Source organism: Heptranchias perlo, chromosome 5 (assembly GCF_035084215.1).
Source record: "Heptranchias perlo isolate sHepPer1 chromosome 5, sHepPer1.hap1, whole genome shotgun sequence".
Classification (NCBI taxonomy): Eukaryota; Metazoa; Chordata; class Chondrichthyes; order Hexanchiformes; family Hexanchidae; genus Heptranchias; species Heptranchias perlo.
The window spans coordinates 40,671,365-40,690,390 of record NC_090329.1 but is presented as its reverse complement, the minus strand read 5'-3'; the positions used below and the strand labels follow the sequence as shown (position 1 = coordinate 40,690,390).

Below are 19,026 nucleotides of genomic sequence, written 5' to 3'. Positions count from 1 at the left end.
GGTCTGCTAATCCGTTGGGGATCAGGTTATACTGAAATTTTTTTTTATATAAAAAGGGGGTGTCTGGGAAGCCAATTGGGATGGTCCATATGAGGTTATGGATAAATTGGGAGAAACCAATTTGAAATTAGGCATACAAAAATGGGGAAGGAAAATACTGGACAGCTGGTATCACTGAGACCAGTGCAAGCCCTACAAAAAGGGTGGGATTGCTGCTTAAGGACAGATATAACATTTGGTCTTTCTGTGTTACATATACACCATGGAGGTGGTCGTCATCCTCATCTTGGCAACGCAATGTGGACCGTAATGAGGAAGCAATAGGCTGTCAGACAACAGCTAAAGTGCAGCTTTGGTGCAACATCTTAGAATTCCGATTGAGGAAGATGATGAGACTGAACAGAATTTAACTGACTGGGATATGGAGACGACCAGCCCAGGAATAGAGAATAATCAGAATAAAAATGGACTAGAAGTCACTGAGTCAGGCACTGTATTGGATAATGTGTTGTATTCTTGATCTTTACATTTACCCAATGGTTTTGTTTTGTCGATGTCTGTAATGGTTAAACAGCTGCTGTCAAAGGCAATTGTGTATGAAGGTTTTTATTTAATTAAATCCGATTCAAAAAGGTGTTAAATGATATCAGGAAACAATTGGATTCCAAATTTTATGAATAAATCTGGAAATTAGATGGGAATATGGTTTGGTGTAAAGTGTGAAGACTCGGTTGGTGTGTTACGCTGGGAAGACACAAGTGAAATGACATTATTTCAAGGAGGATTCCTGTAACAGTGGCAATGCTATTGCTATCTGTTGATGAAAATATTTAAAGTGGGCTTGATAGACTTTTTGGAAGAGGCTATACATGAGGAGTTTGTGAACTATCTAAGGACATTGGTTAGTGGGAATGAGGGAGTCTGGTAAGCCCCAGCTACCTTTTGCTGTTCCAGGAATGGCTATTTGGCTGTGATGTGCTGTAGAGCTCATCGCTAGCAGGTGGCTTCACCCTGGCTGAAGAATACCCTAACTGCTCTCTACAGGTTGATCGATGGAACTCGGAGAACTGACATGGCATATTCGAAGAGAGGAAGATATTGCATTATACCATATATCTGGTTTGTCAATCAACATGACATTTTGCCTCACACTAAACAGGAATGACCAAAATTGGGGATAGATTATTGGTGCCTGTTGGGCCCCACAATATTACAAAAAAAAAACCTTCAGACAGAAGCCTTATAAGCAATTGTGGATTTTGCCTGTCCAATTCCACACATTTTCTCTAGTTTTAAGTAATTGTATTAATTATTTTGTTTGTTGCCTTATGTTGTGTTAAGTATTTGAAAGAAGAGAGAGCAATAAAATAAAAAAAGTGAGGTATGTTGAGACATAGATGAGGGAACGTAAACAAGGACAGAGTGTTCTGTGTAAGAAAAGGTAACATCATTCCAAAGCAGAGTGTTTTTAAATAGTGTTTGAGTAGCGAACAGAGACACTCAGTCTCTGCATTTTAAATAGGTTTCAGTAGGTGTGTCCAAGTATAAGGAAAGGTAACATAAAAAGACCACGCTTTGCAGTTAGTTTTTAGTACAATACTGAAGGTTATGTCTCTACTGTAACCAGAGACGGACTGGAATTAAAGAACGCATATCTATGTTTGATTGTACTCTGTGCAACTGCTCTCCATGCCAAACTTAATAAAGGAGTGTAAGCCAAAAGACAAACTCATTCTTTGACAAACAATTATTTTCAGCATTTACAAAGACTCTTGTACATGTATTTTTTTTAACATTGGTAGACTTTCTTTTAATTGGAAGAAGACTACTGTATTCTTTAACAAGGGGAGAGATAATTGATAAACTAATCAAACTTAGAGAGGATAAAACCCCTGGTCCGGATGGATTGCGTCCGTGAATACTAAAAGAAGTTAGGGAGGAGATAGCAGAGGCACTATTACATATATATAAAAATTCATTAGAAAAATGAACAGTGCCTGAAGACTGGTGGACCGCTAATGTTATTCCTATAATTAAAAAGGGAGATAGAACAAGACAAGGGAACTATAGACCAGTTAGCTTTAAGTCAGTGGTAGCGAAGATACTGGAATCTTTACTCAAAGATGTAACAGAAAAACATCTAGAGAATGAAAATATAATAAAGAATCGTCAGCACAGATTTCAGAAAAGAAAGTCATGCTTGACCAACCTTATTGAATTCTTTGAAATAACAGAAAGAGTAGACGAGGATAATGTAGTAGATGTAATATATTTGGATTTTCAAAAGGCCTTTGATAAGGTGCCACATTTTAGACTCATGACTAAGGACAGAGCATGTGGAGTCAGGGGACAGGTAGCAGAATGGATAGCAAGTTGGCTACAAAACAGAAAGCAGAAAGTAGCTACTCAGACTGGCAAAAGGTGGGGAGTGATGTTCCACAAGGATCTGTGCTGGGACCACTGTTGTTCACAATTTTCGTTAACAATTTGGATTCGGGAATCGGAAGTACAATTTCAAAATTTGCGGACGACACCAAATTGGGGGGTGTAGTTAATACAAAGGAAGAATGCATCAAAAATGCAAGAGAACATTAATAAACTTGCAGAATGGGTGTGTCATTGGCAAATGAATTTCAATATAGAGGTGGTACATTTTGGTAGGAAGAATAAGGAGGCCACATACTGCTTGGATAATAAAAGGCTAATGGAATAGAGGAGCAAAGGGATGCAGGGATACAGATACAGAAATCACTAAAAGTAGTGACGCAGGTTAATAAGGCCATAAAAAAGGCAAATCAAACACTGGGGTTCATTTCTAGAGGGATAGAATTGCAAAGCAGACAAGTTATGTAAAACTTGTATAGAACCTTGATTAGACCACACTTGGAGCACTGTGCAGAGTTCTGGTCTCCATATTATAGAAAGGATATACAGGCAATGGAAAAGGTGCAAAAAAGATTCACAAGGACGATACCAGAACCGAGAGGATATATTTATCACAAAAGGCTGAACAGGCTGGGGCTCTTTTCTCTAGAAAAGAGAAGGCTCAGAGGTGACCTGATATGGCCTCTTATGGCCTTTAAGATTGATAGGTTAGACGTAGTTTTCACCTGTGGGGAGCCCAAAACTAGAGGTCATAAATATAAAATAGTCGCTAATAAATCCAATAGGAAATTCAGGAGAAACTTCTTTATCCAATGAGTGGTAAGAATGTGGAACACACTACCACAAGGAGTAATTGAGGCAAATAGCATATATGAATTTAAGGGGAAGTTAAATAAGCACATGAGTAAGAAAGGAATAGAAGGGTATCCTGATAGGGTTAGATGAAGTAGGGAGGGAGGAAGCTTGTGTGGAGCATTAACGCTGGCATAGACCAGTTGGGCTGAATGGCCTGTTCCCGTGCTGTAGTTTTGATGTAACTTTTTAAAAACTTCGTTCATGGAATGTGGGCATTGCTGGCAAGGCCAGCATTTATTGCCCATCCCTAATTGACCTTGAGAAGGTGGTGGTGAGCCGCCTTCTTGAACCACTGCAGTCCGTGCGGTGCTCAACTCGATATAACACGGTAAAAAGAGTCTGATTGTAGAATCCTGGTGATGAGAACAGCAGTTTGGAAGTCACTGGAACTGTTATAACAGAAAAAATAATCCACAAGGTTGAATTTCCATGGGGACGCTCCTGATCATCAGCCATAACTTCGATGGGAGATCCGCAGAAACCCTGGAAAGTTGAGGGTAGATTGGGACCTCTCCCCTCCGAGTAAATTCTACCCCAAGTTTTTCAAAACGTGTTTTCCCTCATAAGGATTTACTCTATTCATTTTCACTGTAGCTATTATAGAATCATAGAATGGTTACAGCGCACAAGGAGGCCATTCGACCCATCGAGCCGGTGCCAGCACTTTGTAAAAGCAATCCAGTTAGTCCCATTCCCCCACTCTTTCCCCGTAGCCCTGCAAATTTTTTCCCTTCAAATATTTATTCAATTCCTTTTTGAAAGCCACAATTGAATCTGCTTCCACCACCCTTTCAGGCAGCGCATTCCAGATCATAACTACTCGCTGTGTAAAAACGTTTTTCCTCATGTTGCCTTTGGTTCTTTTGCCAATCACCTTAAATCTGTGTCTCTGGTTCTCGACCCTTTCACCAATGAGAACAGTTTCTCTTTATTTACTTTATCTAAACCCTTCATGATTTTGAACACCTCTATCAAATTTCCTCTTAACCTTCTCTGCTTTAAGGAGAACAACCCCAGCTTCTCCACTCTATCCACGTAACTGAAGTCCCTCATCCCTGGAACCATTCTAGTAAATCTCTTCTGCACCCTCTCTAAGGCCTTCACATCCTTCCTAAAGTGCGGTGCCCAGAGTTGGATACAATGGGGGGAAACATTGAATGTGGGTCCATTTTGGGCGATGGTAACGCGATGCGCTACCACCCCACGCCCAACGGACCCTATGCAGGCAGGAAGCAAGTTTGGACCCATGGAGCACTTACCTGCAATCCGCATTCCATTCCAGGCCTTGCACGTGGAATCAATGCAATTTGCACTTTCCACCACCAGGGGAGCTCAATCTCTTAAAGGGAGGGTATTTCTTAGAAATCTCTCAGAAGGTAGCTGGTACCCGTTATTTGCTGAAAATAACAGTCTATTGTCTGCACGGAGTCTGAACAGAGATCAGACATCGCACACATAAAACACAGATGCAGGTCCCATCCCTATGTTTACACACTGATGAGTTATGTTAAAACATTGAATAAAGGTTGCGCACTACTAAATGCCACATCCTCCAATCTGCACACCAGACCTCACCAATCTGCCGATCTGAGTTGGTCCCAGGTCTGCGAGAGTGCTTGCACCAAGGTTCTCTGCTGATGCACTAGAAGCCTTGGGTGCAAGAGGTGGACAGAAGGAGAGACATCCTATATCCACAGGGGGGCAAAAGGCCCTCCAGACATATATCCAAAAGGCAGTGGGAGGCAGTGGGGGACGAAGTCAATGCCAGGCGTACAGCATCATGAACATGGATGCAGTGCAGGAAGAAGTTCAATGCTTTGACATGAGTGGTCAAGGTGAGTGGGGTCAACTGTCAAGTGGCATCTCCTACCAACTGCACCACGCACTACACCCCCCATCCTCTACATACCAATAAACTCTTTCCATCAGTACTCAACTCTTCCAATCAGATGCTTCCTCTCACCCTTACACATCACCACTGTTTCAAGCCACCCACCCACAACTCACAGGCCACACACACTGGCAGCTATTCAACCATGACAGGCACATCACCCAGACACATGTCCCGCTTTCTTGCGGGAGAAGGTGGCGCACATCAAGAGGCAGCAAGTACCCATGGCATTTAGCCCCTCGAGCCTGTTCCACCATTCAATGAGATCATGGTGGACCTGTGACCTAACTCCATATACCTGCCTTAGCCCCATATCCCTTAATACCCTTGGTTCACAGAAATATATCAATCTCAGATTTAACATTCACAAGTGAGCTAGCATCAACTGCCGTCTGCAGAAGAGCATTCCAAACGACTCCCACCCTTTGCATGTAGAAGCATTTCCTAACTTCACTCCTGCACGTCCTGGCTCTAAATGTTAGGCTATGTCCCCGTGTCCTAGTATTGACGTCTAGAAGACCTCCAAAAACAGTTACAAATGTCTCAGCAGCCAGAGGCAATAATCCAGCCACTAACCTGTAAATCCTGCATGGTCCCCTTAAATAGCGCCGGTTGGGGGTCCTCCAGGCACTCTAAGACATGTTCAGATGGTCGGATTTTAAGACTGTGCATTGAGTTGAGCGTTAAGTCCCAAAATGGTGTCTATCACTTTAAATCAGCGTTGCACACTGATTGAAGACATTTTCTCCCTACCTTACATGATTCCAGCATTCGTTATCTGCTCTTGCGCAAACTCCTATACCAAGATGGCGTCTGGCGCATGTCACGAAGGAAACGTGCGTGCGCATCCAAGACGCCGTCTTGGATGTCGGAGAGGCCGTGTAACACCGAAACAGCGGGCGCTACATGGCCCAATTTAGCGCCCAATACTCCAAGTGTGGCTGAACCAGTGTTTTATAATTGTTCAACATAACTTCCTTGCTTTTATACTCTATGCCTCGATTTATAAAGCCCAGGATCCCGTATGCTTTTTTAAACGCTTTCACAACCTGTCCTGCTACCTTCAAAGATTTGTGCTTATATACCCCCAGGTCTCTCTGATCCAGCACCCCCTTTAGAATTGTACCATTTAGTTTACATTGCCTCTCCTCATTCTCCCTGCCAAAATGTAACACTTCGCACTTCTCTGTTAAATTTCATCTGCCATGTGTTCACCCATTCCACCAACTTTCTATGTCCTCTTGAAGTCTATCACTATCCTCCTCACTGTTTACTACCCTTCCAAGTTTTGTATCATCCGCAAATTTTGAAATTGTGCCCTGTACACCCAAGTCCAAGTCATTAATATATATCAAAAAAAGCAGTGGTCCTAGTACCAACCCTTGGAGAACACCACTGTATACCTTCCTCCAGTCCGAAAAACAACCGTTCACCACTTCTCTCTGTTTCCTGTTACTTAGCCAATTTTGTTTCCATGCTGCCACTGCCCCTTTTATTCCATGGGCTTCATTTTTGCTGATAAGCCTATTATGTGGCACTTTATCAAATGCCTTTTGAAAGTCCATATACACATCATCAACTGCATCGCCTTCATCAACCCTCTCTGTTACCTCATCAAAAAACTCAATCAAGTAGTTAAACACAATTTGCCTTTAACAAATCTGTGCTGGCTTTCCTTTATTAATCCACACTTGTCCAAGTGACTATTAATTATATCCCAGATTATTGTTTCTAAAAGCTTCCCCACTACAGAGGATAAACTGACTGATCTGTAGTTGTCAGGTTTATCCTTACACACTTTTTTGAACAAGGTTGTAATATTTGCAATTCTCCAGACTCTGGCACCACCCCCATATCTGAGGGTTGGAAGATTATGGCCAGCACCTCTAATTTCCACCCTTACTTCCCTCAGCAACCTAGGATGCATCCCATCTGGACCGGGTGATTTATCTACTTTAAGGATAGCCAGTCTTTCCAGTACCTCTTTAGCAATTTTCACCCCATCCAGTATCTCAACTACCTCCTCTTTTATTGTGACTTTGGCAGCATCTTCTTCCTTGGTAAAGACAGATGCAAAGTACTCATTTAGTATTTCAGCCATGCCCCCTGTCTCCATGAGTAGATCTCCTTTTTGGTCCCTAATTGGCCCCACCCCTCCTCTTACTGCTCGTTTACTATTTATATGCCTATGGAAGACTTTTGGATTCCCTTTTATGTTAGCCGCCAGTCTATTCTCCTACTCTCTCTTTGCCCCTCTTATTTCCTTTTTCATTTCTCCTCTGTACTTTATATTCAGCCTAGTTCTCACTTGTATTATCAACCTGCCATCTGTCATACACCTCTTTCTGCTTCATCTTACTCTCCATCTCTTTGGTCTTCCAAGGAGCTCTGGCTTTGGTTGCCCTACCTTTCCCCATTGTGGGAATCGACATAGACTGTACCCGAACCATCATCTCTTTAAAGACCGCCATTGTTCAATTTCAGTTTTGTCTGCCAATCTTTGATTCCAATTTACCTGGGCCAGATTCAGTCTCAATGCACTTATAAATCCAGCCTTGGACTATATATTCTCAGCAAATCCACTTGAACTCTTACTTTGGCATCCCTGACAAATGGTGCTTACAACTGACTGATTCTGCTCATTCTAGTGAGCAGAACTCAGGATTGGCACAAATATTGGTAGCTATTGCAGAACACAAAGATTGAGATTTTTTTGTGTATTTACTAAACTGCCCAAATTTAAGGAATCAAGAGATGATCCAACAGAAATGTCAAATTTTCAGAACAAAGTATCTTTTTAAAGGATCCTCACTCTTTAAACAAAAAGTGTTAAGGAATCAATTTGCATTATGATGATAGCTGCTCCCTAGCCAACGAATCCAATGTAGCATGTGGGATGCAGAGGCAAATTAGAAACTTTATTTTGAAGTTTCTAGTCATTATCTGTAGTCTCTACTACAAAGAAAGACTTGTGTCTACATAGCACCTTTCACGACCTCAGGGCTTCCCAAAGTGCTTTACAGCCAATTAAGTACTTTTGAAGTGTAATCACTAATGTAATGTAGGAAACGTGGCAGCCAATTTGTGCACAGCAAAGTCCCACAATCAGTAATGTGATATTGACCAAGTAATCTGTTTTAGTGATGTTGGTTGAGGGACGGCCAGAACACCAAAGAGAACTCCACTGCTGTTCTTTGAAATAGTTCCATGGGATATTTTATGTCCACCTGAGAGGGCAGACAGGACTTCAGTTTAACGTCTCATCTAAAAGACGGCACCTCTGAGGCACCTACATTTTGTGCTCAAGTCTCTGGAGTAGGACTTGAAGCTACAACCTTCTGACGCAGAGGTGGAGGTGCTACCACTGAACCACAGCTGACACCTACTAAAAGATAAAATATCTAATATCTTTTAAGTAATGGTACACACTCTCTTCTCAAGAACCGTCAACATGAGAAAGTTAATACGGTGTATGAACGCCCCGAGTATTCTACAAGGATACAGTCTCTATTACAAAAAGTAAATACAATAATACTTGCACTTATATAACACCTAAAACATGTTGAAACTTCTTTAAGCACTTCATATAATTTACTTTTGGAGTGCACAAATACATTGAATGACCCGAGTTGTACAGTTTCTCTCGTTAGTACCCAAGGCTTTGGCTATTCTTGAGTTATCAATTATTTCTGAACATACATTAACAGTCCGAAGTCTAGCATTATTGTATTGTACTTTGTTTTATCTACCACATATAAGTTAGAGAATCACAAAATATCCCAAGACTAGATGATAAATTTAACGCACAATTCTGTTTAAATTGATGCTGTTCTTTCTAAGACTTCCTTGACCCAGTGCTAGATATCCTTGGCACCTTGGTCTTGTTCTTCCACCTTCTCTATTTATTTCCTCCTATCTTGCCTGACTCTTCGCTCATGTTGGGCAATTCCCTGCTGATGCTTTTACATCATATTGCCAGTACTCTTTTCTCCCTTTTAATTATCTCAAACCAAAAAGACAATAAATACAGTTCTGCCTGCAGGGATAATAATGGTATTACACTATCATTTTTGCATTAAATTTGTACATGTAGCAACGTATCTTCCACACAAGAATTACAATATGCAGCCACAGAATCGCAGTTCAATTTGGCTGCATTGCCACCCCTAAGGTCCACTCAAGAAAATAATCTGCCAATGCAACAAGGTTGCCAAAACCAGGGGCAATGCTGCAGCCAGCAATGCACTAGAAATCAAAAGTGACTTTTACCCATCAATTGCCTGAATCCTTCTGCTAGAAGAATCACACCAGTGTATATAAAGGTGTGCAGCCAGGTTACACTCATGCCACACACAAGGAACTGTACTTTCCTCCAAAACCCAAGATACAAACAACTGTGCTGTGCATGTCTGCATAGTGCAAAACATTCATGTGCGTACAGTGCCACTCCAAGTTTCAGAAGAACATTGAGTCCTTACCTGGTGACAGCATTAAATGTTTATCAAGATAATTAAGCATCACTAGGTGCCTTTAGTTCTCCAGTGCAAATAGGTTGTGACCTGTCACTTCTATATACCTGCAGCCAAGCAATTTACCTATTCCTGGCTGGTTTGCTTAAACAAAGATTACATGGTTTGCAAAAACATTATTGAAGATGACTCACCAAGTATTTATTTTTTAAATATTACTTAAACAAACAAGGCACTGTATCAGAAATGAACACATATATACTCAATCCAGTATATTCCCTCTGCTAGTAGAGAACCACTTCACAAATGACAGCCCCATATCATACCAAATGCTCAAAGCTGCTTGCTTTTGTTGGGTGAATTCCTTCCATTCACAATCCAAACTCGTGAAATTATATTCCAGCTCAGAGTGTCAGGCAGATAAAATGGGCATTCAGCCGTGCTCCAATTCAATCTTAACTCCTTCCAGCCAGTTACAGGTATAGCTGGCTGTCATCACAGCATTTCTACAGGCTAAACTACTTTGTTCTTCTAGCTGGAAGATATGTAATGACAAACAACCTTCGAGGGAAGCCAAAGAAATTCGGTACCCAGAAGGGTGCATTGTCCCTTGCAATTAGATCACTTGGAGTCTGGATGACTAGTCAGTCCATTACTGCATGAAGCATACACCTACTGTTATCTGTATATCAGCAGCATGTTACAGTTAAAGTAAAATATCATCCACAAATACAAGTTGCTTAATGGAATACGTACCATAGCCAAGTCTATAATAAACTTATGGATTGTTAAGAGACGCCAACCAATGATAAATCTGAATGTCGTTAAGGTAGAAACTAAAAAGTGAATGCAAGTCAAATATATTTCACATGTAAGAAAATCACAATGAGAACTATTTTACCATCTCTAAACAACAAGTTTATTTTTTCAATTACAATAAGCTTAGTCAAGCTAAAAGGCATCATTCTTTTTCAAAGTTTTGAATTAAATCTTTCACTTATGTACATTTTGTATTTCTGTAGTACTCAATTCTATTGCTCTTACGTTAGTGCTTTCTAACGTTAAGGAAGCTGTTATTAACTCTCAAATTATCAACTTGAAAGTTATGGCCTAATTCATAATTGTAGTGTTCCACTGTATGTTATGCACATTTTGAACTCTTCTCTTGAACATTTTGATGAGTCATTGTGACAAGGTCTGGCACATGTACTTCTGAACAAGTTATCATCACAAGAAATCTGATGAATAGATTTTTAAGAATTAATTCTCGGGATGTAGGTATCGCTGGCAAGGCCGGCATATATTACCCATCCGTAAGGCCACTTCAGAGTCATATACAAGCCAAATCGGGTAAGGACGGTGGGTTTCCTTTCCTAAAGGACATTAGTGAACAAGTTGAGTTTTTATGACAATCGAACAGCTTCATGGTCACTTTTACTGGTGCCAACTTTTCATTTCTAGATTTATATAAAAAATGAATTCAAATTATTAAACTGCCATGGTGGGATTTGAACTCACATTCTCTGGATTGTTAGTCCAGGCCCCTCTTCCTACTAATCCAGTAGCATAACCACTACATTACCGCACCCTTCAGTGTCCCTATTTGCTAAAACCAAGGTGTTGCTTTTTGAAAAACAAAATTGCAATATTTATTCCACCAACCAAAGGTCGATAAAGCACAACTCCAACCACAAATTGAATACTACTCATGTCTGAGGAGTCACACATCTCTGCATTGCTGGACAGAATACAAATGTTGTCCGATATCTCTCACCGCTAATCTCTATGCTTTTTTTTTGTCATAACCTTTCTTACCGTACTCTATTTTATTAATGCTATGAATTTTCCACTTTTCTTATCTCTCTTCCCTACATCTCCACTGTTCTGAAACCAAACTATCACTCAGTTCTGTACCATAACGCATCTTTTCCAGAGTCTCAAGAACATGGAACACCTTTCCTTAGTATGGAATGCTCATACTAATATTTTGTATAGTAACTGAAGATCAGTGTGGGAAAAATCTCTCAAGAATCCAGCACATACTAAAACTTTCAATTTGAGCAATGTATAGTTAAAATGGTCACAGGCAAAGAAATCCAATATCCTCCTCCTCTAATATCCTTGGCGAACATTACATGATATGGTTACATTTATGCACTAATGGTAATATTTCCACAAAAAGAGATCAAACAAACTTGCATTTATACAACACCTTTCACATCCTCAGGACACTCCAGACTGTTTGAAAGTAGTTCTGAAGTACAGTTACTGTCGTTATGAAGACAAATGCAGCAGTCAATTTGCACACAGCAAGATCCCACAAACAGCAAATAAGGTAAATGACAAGTTAATCAATAGCAAAATAATTGCGGATGCTGGAAATCTGAAATAAAAACAGAAAATGCTGGGAAATACTCAGCAGGCCAGGCAGCATCCGTGGAGAAAGAGAGAGTTAACGTTTCAGGTCGATGACCTTTCGTTAAAACTGCCAGAAATGACAAGTTAATATGGTTTGGTGGTTGTAGTTGAAGTATGAATTAATCTAGTGTTGGCCAGCACACAGAGAATTCTTCTTTGAATAGTGCCATGGGATCTTTTACGTCCACCTGAATAGCAGTCAGGGACCTTGGTTTAACATCTCATCTGACAGACAGCATCTTCAATAATGCAGCACTCACTCAGTACTGCACTGAAAAGTCAGCCTGAATCGTGCACTCAAGTCCTGGAGTGGGACTTAAATCCACGACCCTCTGTTTCAGAGGCGCAAGACGCTTATTCTTTGACCGATTTCTAATGAGCAAATTTTTGTTACAATTAAACAGTTATTGTACTATTAGGCTCTGGAACATTCAAAACCTTCCCTCCCTCCAGTTGCCCTTTTCACTCTACTCGACAAGTATCATTTCCAGTACATCTAGCTATGGCTTAATTTCCTGGTGCAGGAAATAATGCTGTCACTTGTTTTTTTGGTAACCGACTGGAGAAGAAGGAAAGGGATGTTGATACAAACAGCAGTTGCCTCTCGATCATCCCCACTTGTTGCTGTCAGTCACAGTCATATCTCAGTCCTGGAAATATGGCACAATAGGACGCAGGAATATGCTGCAAGGCTGTAGCATATTCAGGGCTTCAAATATCAAACTGTAAGAGCAAATGAGTGAATGAGTGAATGAGTACTCACCCAAACACCAATATATCCAATAATCTATGCATTTTTTTGTAATGCTAATATTACTTTCACCCTTTTTCCACAATTCAGTCTTCTACCTCTTTGTACAATTATGGCCAACAGTGTTCAGGCTCACCGACTCCCAGCCCTTCCCCAATGCCACTCTGAAACTAGCCATGAGGAGATGCACAAGAGTAGTCCAGGGATGACAGTCACTCTGATTTTTCACTGGCTTCTGCTCACAGCCTCGAGGTCAGAATTAGGTATGTGGGAGATCACAGGCAAGAGCCTATGTCCCACCTAATCATGGCACTAAATTTCAGTGGACCAAAGCAGAATGCTGACCTGCTGTCCCACTCCCGTACTTGTTTTTTTAATGATACATAACAGAATTAGTGGATTTACCAGAGGTTAAAATAATTCACAAGGATATCTGGACGTAAACCAACCCTACAATGAATTAAAGAAAAACAGGTGAGTTGCAAAAGGATCCGTTAGTCAGTGTAACATCTACAGAATTAAATTCCAAGGATACAGTATCGCGTATGGTAAAGCTGTTCCAATGTTTCCATTGTAAAAGAGAACACACATCAAGAGAATAGCATCTGCAAAAACAAAGGACAGTAACATTAGTGATGCACGCTACAAACATAACACAGATGCACAATTGGTTTTCTTCACAGAAGCTAATCTAATGAATTAAAATTTTGATTCCCATGAATCCAACAGACAAGCAGCAATAATCTCAATTCTAATCAAAGGCCCCACCTGGAACATTAACCATTCTTTTCTCTTTCGGATTCCGACTGACCTGCTGTGTACTTCTAGCATTAATATTTTTTTTATCTCTGCTAGAGAAAATAATTTGTTGCATTAGTGCTATTACAATACTGTACTATCTTTCAGCCACTAAACATTGGTAACATGCTAACATAACTTCTAAAGAGATAAGTATGAGCTGAGGGATTTCTTTAGCTTTAAGTACATTTTGAATCACATCTTGAAGATCATATACGATTAGGTATTATATTTAACTTTTAAAAAGTTTGCCCCACTTCCTCACCTTTCTCCTAAGTTGCTAGCTCCTTTTTTTACATGGCTGCCTAGATGCTGGCTGGTGTCCAGTAGCTCATTAATGGAGTAAGTCAAAGCCGAGCCCAATTCATGCGTATCCAGATGTGTACACTGTCCAGCACGGGACATGAGACAGTGGTCAGTAGCAGGAAATCTAGGGGATCTTTTTTCTTTCTCTAGCCCAGAACACTGAACCCAATCATAGCACCCAAAATGCTGTGCAGCTAACTCAGCGTAGGCCAAGGATCAGACTTGGAACCTTCTGGCCTGTACAGCTTAGTGGCACACTACCTAGTAGTAGTAGTAATCAAAGAAATGACAGCAGAGGGGGCTGCCATCCAGCCCCTCAGGCCTCTTCAGGGTTAACTTTTCAACTGGAGCTATCTACTCTTACCCATAGGGCCCCCCACCGTGCACTATTTAACTTTTACACAAAGACAACAGTATGACAGTTCCTTCCTCCCTCCCACTTTGTCAGTCTACTAGTTTACTAAATAATTGGTTACCTTGTGCGATTAGGATTGGATACTCCAAGTATGTTGACAGTGGGTATTCATAGTAAATCTGGTAAGTCAGGAACACCAGAAACCTAAAATAGATTAAATCATTTGTTCTGGACTCAGTCAATGTGTACAGTTAAAACCAGTCTGAAAGCCTGAAATCTTTTCCATACAAAAGGATGGAGACACTCAGATTCCTTAAATGAGTTAGCCATTACTAGCATCATGTCCAAAAAATTGTCTGACTCAGACAGAAAGAGCACATCCCCAAGTCCAAACATCATTTAAAAATAAACACATTTATATCTGACCAGCAAATGGAAAGTTGTTTTCTTTTCTCTCTCCTCCCCCTTTCTGTTTTAATGTTTAAAAGGCAGAAGAGGTTTAACGAACTATAGTGTTTTTTGATTATCAACTTTCCTTGTACTTTCAGTTTACTAAATCCTTTCAATTAAATCTCAATAGTTGCCAGGACTGAATGACACAAGTTAGTACATTTTGTCATATCTGGGGCCAGAATTGAAATCCTGTCCAGATTGACAGGATGAAAATCTCTTTCTGCCGGCTGGCAAATGTTTAGACAGCCTTAAACCATTTCTTAGTGAGCGTAGAACAACAACATTAAACAGTACATATTTCAGCATTAATTGGCAGAAAAATTCAATTTCATTAGAGAGGCCATAAGGATGGCTGGTGTGATAAAATGAAGGAACACAACACTGGTGCAGCAGACTCAGGATCTGAGTACACCGTGGTCTCAGAGTGCTTAATATTGACAATTGGTGTCCAATGGAAAAAAAGAATTTCAATCCCCAATATTTTATGTTAATAAGCACAAAACATTTACAAAATATTCCCACACCTGATGATTCACAAAATAATTTTTTAAAATACTAATTATCTCTACAAGAGCTGACCTCTTTCTCCTCTCAAACTCTTCTAATCAGTGTTGATCTTGGACCCCAACTATCTTTTGTTCATTTGTCAATCATTTTCTGACAGTGACTATGGTTACCACCTCAATTGTTTTTGTACTGCAGTGTACATACCTAACCCATCAATTCCACACATGTACACATCAAACAAAAGTTTCCTTTATCCACTTTAGTAAATGATTTCAGCAATACACAACAGCATAACTTACTTTGTCACTGCTATTTACGATAAATTAGCAACAACAGGTTAAATTATAATGACAGTTGTTTAGTTAGCCCAGCTACAATGGCACAGTAGGTGCGCAGACACTTGTCATTGAATCTTTCATTAGTCCTGCAACTGACTTATGGTTCACCCACCTATGCAAAGCTTTGATCCTCCATCTTTGTGTTGTTACCTTTGGATGCTGTCTAAGCTGTTCATAAGGGACTTGATCACCACCTTGGTGAAGGTTTCTGCATTATCTCCTTACATGGATACTTCCATCCCTAATTAAACCAGTGCCTTCAATTTAAATATCTTACCTCAGGGCCTCAATACTACTCAACGCCATACACATTACTACAGGAACTGACTAAACTGTTTAAGGTTGACTAGTAAATAGTAGCTACCAACTTAAATAAGTAACTAAATGAAGTGAATGAGTTTCAATAAGTAATGACAAGAATTATTAATAACTTCTGACTGAATTTAAATAAACATTGCTTGGGTCAAATTACTGGACTTTAATTTGATAAATAAATGAAATAACCAATTACTTTTACTTAATAAATTTACTGACTGCAGATGAATGACTTCTGACCAACCAATGTCTAGTCATCAACCTAATAACTGTGGAGTCAGTGTCAAGTTGACAAGACCATCTATGAAATTAAGGTTTAATGTAAGATATAAAGGACTGCATGAAATATCGGATTGTCTCAATTAATCATAGTCACAATGCAGGTTACCCCAAAATAAATTATAGAGCCGATCAGTAAAGAACTCAATTACTTACTTGCTTGAATGGGCCTTGCATTAAATCAGGGCTAGCTTGGTGGTTAACTAAATTAACCACTGAATAAAGCCACCTTCTAATAAATTAGAATTGAACAGACTACTACAAAGGTTAATAACCGAATAAACTGGATCCATAAATTGATCACTGAGTCAATAAAATCAATTAGTCATACTGTTAGTCATTAATTGGATCCTGAACTACTAAATTATTAACTGGGACTGCCTTCAGGCAACCACCTCACCACCAGGAAAATGTCAGGAGTAAAATTTATATTTAATAGGAGTGAGATATACACACACATACATCTCCACTGTATTGACAGTTCTGCCTATTGGAATCCTTTCCCAGGTTCGCCATGTTGCCCTGTTCCTGACCTGGCACAGGGCTCATTCTGTGTGTCACCAAATCAGTCTCTGAGTTGTTTCCAACCCCTTGTTAGTGGCTGCCTATGGTTTCCTTTTCTGTCTTCCCGCTCCCTGCCCGACTCTCTCACCGTCAAGTCCTCCTTTTTAATTTAGAGTTCAGCCCTTTCTTGGATTCGTTTTGTGGGGACGCCATGCTTGACTTTTGGCCAAGAAAAACATATTAGGGGTTGAAAACTAGAATTAAGATGACCAGCAGAAGAGCAAATGAACTTTTTAAATCAAACTAAACAACTATGTACACACTCATCATGACATTTTTACATCCATTTTTGTAATTTTGTTTTCCATGCAATACAGTAAAATCAAGCATCACATTTTAACTACATAATTGAAACTAATTTGTTGTACACTGCAGTATCCAAGTCAGTTCATGAACCACTGGGAATTTGCTCAGGGCGGAAACTTATAGTAACTAGACCAGAATGCAATCTGTGACAAGAGAAAATGACATTTCTGAATATTTTTACCTTAGAAAAGACTTAACTAGCTTATGCAGCATAGCTTGTTGTAACTGATGCCCTAGGACATAACATAATTTGGCATCACAAACATAATATGAGAAAGGTATTAAAAAAAATTTTTAAATGCAAAATCATTTCACAACAAAAATTATTGCTGTGTAGTAACAAGAATAATGTCTGGGTGGTGTGAAATAAAAACATTTTATGACTAAGTTCAGATGCAAGGAGGATAAGGGGTAGATTTTCCACGATGTGCAGAGAGGTGGCAGGACAGCAAGATCTTTGAGCCGATTTACACCTTCCGGATTGGGGTACGTTATACATGCAGAGCTCCAAGTGTAAATTTAGCCTACAGCGGGGTGGGGGGGAAGGCAGGGAGATGGAGGTAAAGCAGGATTTCCTGTATTGCTACATCAGCCATTTAAAGCTAAGCATACTTCAGGGTGTACAGGCTGAAACGTCAAATGAATTCGTCATGGAATTGCTGTTAGCTAAGGACACAAGGTTTTCAGAAGTGGAGCAACTGCACAAAGTGAGCAAATGGAGAATTGCCCCTTTCAGCACTCCAAGGCACCCTCTCCTCAGGAAAGGTGTGCATTGCTGAGAGGAGGTGGTGATACTAAGAGTCACACATGGTGGACACAAAGGCAATGCATAAAGAAGTTTTCAAGCATCAAAACAAATCCTCTCAAGTAAGGCTGCCCAAATATTTCCCTATACTAAGTACATGGGCAAAGTGTGCATGCTACATAGAGTTTCCTCTCAACACGTTGCACATTGACTGAAGCTGCAAGCCAAACACTCAATGTTACAGCTCTTCAGTTGTTTAACTGTGTTTGTCCCTACTGCAGTAGGACACACTTTCCAATTCAATTACATTGGAAATCTGGTCACACCTACATCTTTAAAAGGTACAACCTGAAAACATTATTGCAGTAACAGCTAGCTAGAGGCATGTTTTCACATTCTTTCAATTCTGTCCAATTGATGCTGCAGAATAAAGTAGCAGTAGATTATAGGATGGCATCCTTGGTAGCTGAGGTAATGCAGAGGAGTGTATTGAATGTTCGAAGTGTATTGAGCCACTGGATAATGCACATAACTGTTAGTTACATGGACGGCTCAGTCATTTAGATGAATGGCTCCTCAGGGTGAGTCTGGCTTACTCTTATGGGCTGCCAAGATGTTCAAGCAGGCTATTGTCAGTAAACTGATGTGGCTCTGCCTGTGGAGGAGCCTCTCCTGGTACTACCTCCATGGTTGGCCCTCTTTAAATGGCAGTTCGAGAACATGCAGCAGACAAGATCATCTCAAGGACCCTAGGGCTGTGCTGCAAGGCACCTCCTGATCTATCCAGGTATTTGAAGCATTTATTCTATTATAACTCTGGAAGATACATGAGCCTAATTGTATTTGCATTATGCTTCTGCGCATGACTCTTGCAAGGCTATCAATAGCCACAGCTGAAGGAGGTGGATTTGAACCAAGTTCAAAGGAATGTTTTTTTAAAAAATGGTCATTATCATCTGGGAAGGAGGTATTAATCTGCACAATCCTGTATTATTAGCACTGACCACCTCGACACTGATTGAATGAAATCTCTCATGCTTCATGAACAACACAGCATCATGTAGCCACCCAAGTCGCTTAACATGTGTTCCATCAATAACCCTCTGGACTTTGGGTAACCCTGCCTTACAAAAGAATTGAAATGCCCTCTCATTCTGCCGTTGTTGTCCATTGGGAAAATAATGAAAGTGTTTGCCCAGGTGAACAAGCATCATTGACCTGTTCACTGCATCCATGAATTGTGTATTGACTTCAAATGCCTGTAATATCTCGATAGGCATAAAAGTTCAGT

At 40.2% G+C, this 19,026-nt stretch overlaps 1 protein-coding gene across 2 annotated transcripts in view; it reads right to left on the bottom strand.

The window, feature by feature from the left end:
* Positions 1-19,026, bottom strand: part of slc66a3 (solute carrier family 66 member 3) — a 61,230-nt gene that overhangs the window by 34,080 nt on the left and 8,124 nt on the right. For both annotated transcript variants that reach the window (XM_067984278.1, XM_067984279.1), the window contains exons 2-4: positions 14,350-14,432; positions 13,305-13,374; positions 10,357-10,414 (exon numbers count right to left, since the gene is read on the bottom strand). In XM_067984278.1, the coding sequence (XP_067840379.1) occupies positions 10,357-10,414; positions 13,305-13,374; positions 14,350-14,432 (211 nt within the window). The remainder of the gene's footprint in view (positions 1-10,356; positions 10,415-13,304; positions 13,375-14,349; positions 14,433-19,026) is intronic.